At 41.6% G+C, this 3,454-nt stretch overlaps 1 protein-coding gene across 1 annotated transcript in view; it reads right to left on the bottom strand.

Annotated features, from left to right (window-relative positions):
* Nucleotides 1-306: 306 nt before the first annotated feature.
* Nucleotides 307-3,454, bottom strand: part of LOC139533716 (N-acylneuraminate cytidylyltransferase) — a 22,366-nt gene continuing 19,218 nt past the window's right edge. The window contains exon 8 of the mRNA XM_071332028.1: nt 307-1,197. Within this exon, the coding sequence (XP_071188129.1) occupies nt 983-1,197 (215 nt within the window). The 3' untranslated portion in view covers nt 307-982. The remainder of the gene's footprint in view (nt 1,198-3,454) is intronic.

Genomic DNA, 3,454 nt, shown 5'->3' with positions numbered 1-3,454 from the left:
CATCTGACAAAAATATCCAAAGACACTGAAGCAGCAAACTTTGTGAAAATATATACTTGTGTCATTCTCAGAACTTTTGGCCACGACTATATGTCAAAGAGAGAGCAGGTGTTCATAATGTTTTGTACCCTCAGTGTACTTTTTCATTAAAACAAAGACAATTAAAAAAGTACTTACTGTATTTGTCAACCTGTAGTGATATAAAACCCAAACTACATTGACCTGACAACCTGTAAAAACCATTTCAGCCTGAGCTAAGTGCATGAAAGTGAGTAAATATACTTCTTTCTAGAACACCAGAGAAAGTAGAGATGATAAGAAGCTTTATTGTCACTTTGAACTCATGCCTGGACAGAACATTAGGCAGAGGATTTGTCTGATTGATAGAATGCAGATTAGAATACAATATCCTGAGTCTCAGTCTGTTACTGCTCTCTTGTCAACTCCCTTTTTTACATGACAATGAATGACAGGGGGATGTTCTCAATTGCATATTCCTCAAGTCCTCTCTCCTCGTCTCCTTCTCAAAAACCATTGGAGGAGAAGGTCAGAGGGAAGAGAAGGAGACGGGGAGAGTGGGTGCGAGGAGTATGCAATTGAGAATGCAACTCTTCCAGTTTACGTGTGAAGTTTAGAATGAGAATGTTTTTTGGGAGGAAATGATTATTCTGGGTAAAAAAACACTCCAGGTCATGAATGTCAAAAACTAGACAGAAATTATAATGGACCTATATATTTTAAAATAACTGCCCTTTTTCTGGCCCAGAAAATGATTTCAACAAACAAATCAGTCCCCAACAAATCTGTTTGGCCCTCAAGCCAAAATGTTTGCCCATGCCTGCTTTAGAACACATTCTAGAGTTTAGAATGGATCTCTGTGACTTTAGAACACATTCTAGAGTTTAGAATGGATCTCTGTGACTTTAGAACACATTCTAGAGTTTAGAATGGATCTCTGTGACTTTAGAACACATTCGAGCATTTAAAATGTATTTCTGTGGATGCGGTCCTGTTCCATCTGAGACTTGGCCTTCTTCTTGAGCAGCAGGATGTGTTCAGAAAACTCCCTCACAGCCCCCAGGCCTGCAGCACTGTGGCAGGAGTATTTAGCAGCATTGATCGCCACCACTGGAGCGTCCCGGGGTACTGCACTCAGCCCAGCCAGGTTCAGACAGTCAACATCTGGTGCATCATTACCTGTAGAAGGGAGAGATGGAGGGATAAAATGGAGGTGTGAGATTCGTTTAAATTTTATTTTAAATATTTTTACGTGTCCATAAGGTGGTTATGGAAGTATTCTAAGAATGAGCTGATCGTGGACTACAGGACAAGGCGGCCAAACAGGCCCCCATTAACATCGACGGGGCTGTAGTGGAGCGGGTCGAGAGTTTAAAGTTCATTGGTGTCCACATCACCAACTAACTATCATGGTCCAAACACACCATGACAGCTGTGTGGCACGACAACACCTTTTCCCCCTCAGCAGACTGAAAAGATTTGGCATGGGTCTACAGATCCTCAAAAATTTCTACAGCTGCACCATCGAGAGCATCGTGACCGGTTGCATCACCGCCTGTATGGCAACTGCTCGGCATCTGAACGTAAAGAACTACAGAGGGTAGTGCGTACGGCCCAGTACATCAATGCGGCCAAGCTTCCTGCCATCCAGGACCTATATACTAGAGGAAAGGCCAAAATATTGTCAATGACTCCAGTTACCCAAGTCATAGACTGTTCTCTCTGCTACCGCACGGCAAGTTTTTATTATTTTTTACTTTAGTTTATTTGGTAAATATTTTCTTAACTCTTTCTTGAACTGCATTGTTGGTTAAGGGCTCGTAAGTCAGCATTTCACGGTAAGGTCTACGACACCTGTTGTATTCGGCGCATGTGACAAAAAAGTTGTGATTTGATTAGTATGTTGCAAAAACATTACATTAAAAAAATCAAGGAAATCATATAAATATATATTTAATGAATAGTTTCCCATTTTGGGCTTAGGGAAATCAGAGAAATGTTACTCAATTGAAATTGAATCCCAAATTCGATATTTAATCAGACAGTTTCCCCCTGTCTCCCCTTACTAATAGAGGAGCTATTTAATCAGACAGTTTCCCCCTGTCTCTCCTTACTAATAGAGGAGCTATTTAATCAGACAGTTTCCCCCTGTCTCCCCTTACTAATAGAGGAGCTATTTAATCAGACAGTTTCCCCCTGTCTCCCCTTACGAATAGAGGAGCTATTTAATCAGACAGTTTCCCCCTGTCTCCCCTTACGAATAGAGGAGCTATTTAATCAGACAGTTTCCCCCTGTCTCCCCTTACTAATAGAGGAGTTATTTAACCAGACAGTTTCCCCCTGTCTCTCCTTACTAATAGAGGAGCTATTTAATCAGACAGTTTCCCCCTGTCTCTCCTTACTAATAGAGGAGCTATTTAATCAGACAGTTTCCCCCTGTCTCCCCTTACTAATAGAGGAGCTATTTAATCAGACAGTTTCCCCCTGTCTCTCCTTACTAATAGAGGAGCTATTTAATCAGACAGTTTCCCCCTGTCTCCCCTTACTAATAGAGGAGCTATTTAATCAGACAGTTTCCCCCTGTCTCTCCTTACTAATAGAGAAGCTATTTAATCAGACAGTTTCCCCCTGTCTCTCCTTACTAATAGAGGAGCTATTTAATCAGACAGTTTCCCCCTGTCTCCCCTTACTAATAGAGGAGCTATTTAATCAGACAGTTTCCCCCTGTCTCCCCTTACTAATAGAGGAGCTATTTAATCAGACAGTTTCCCCCTGTCTCTCCTTACTAATAGAGGAGCTATTTAATCAGACAGTTTCCCCCTGTCTCTCCTTACTAATAGAGGAGCTATTTAATCAGACAGTTTCCCCCTGTCTCTCCTTACTAATAGAGGAGCTATTTAATCAGACAGTTTCCCCCTGTCTCTCCTTACTAATAGAGGAGCTATTTAATCAGACAGTTTCCCCCTGTCTCCCCTTACTAATAGAGGAGCTATTTAATCAGACAGTTTCCCCCTGTCTCCCCTTACTAATAGAGGAGCTATTTAATCAGACAGTTTCCCCCTGTCTCTCCTTACTAATAGAGGAGCTATTTAATCAGACAGTTTCCCCCTGTCTCCCCTTACTAATAGAGGAGCTATTTAATCAGACAGTTTCCCCCTGTCTCCCCTTACTAATAGAGGAGCTATTTAATCAGACAGTTTCCCCCTGTCTCTCCTTACTAATAGAGGAGCTATTTAATCAGACAGTTTCCCCCTGTCTCCCCTTACTAATAGAGGAGCTATTTAATCAGACAGTTTCCCCCTGTCTCCCCTTACTAATAGAGGAGCTATTTAATCAGACAGTTTCCCCCTGTCTCTCCTTACTAATAGAGGAGCTATTTAATCAGACAGTTTCCCCCTGTCTCTCCTTACTAATAGAGGAGCTATTTAATCAGACA

This window comes from Salvelinus alpinus, chromosome 11 (assembly GCF_045679555.1).
Source record: "Salvelinus alpinus chromosome 11, SLU_Salpinus.1, whole genome shotgun sequence".
NCBI lineage: Eukaryota > Metazoa > Chordata > Actinopteri > Salmoniformes > Salmonidae > Salvelinus > Salvelinus alpinus.
This window is presented reverse-complemented; position numbering and strand designations above follow the sequence as displayed.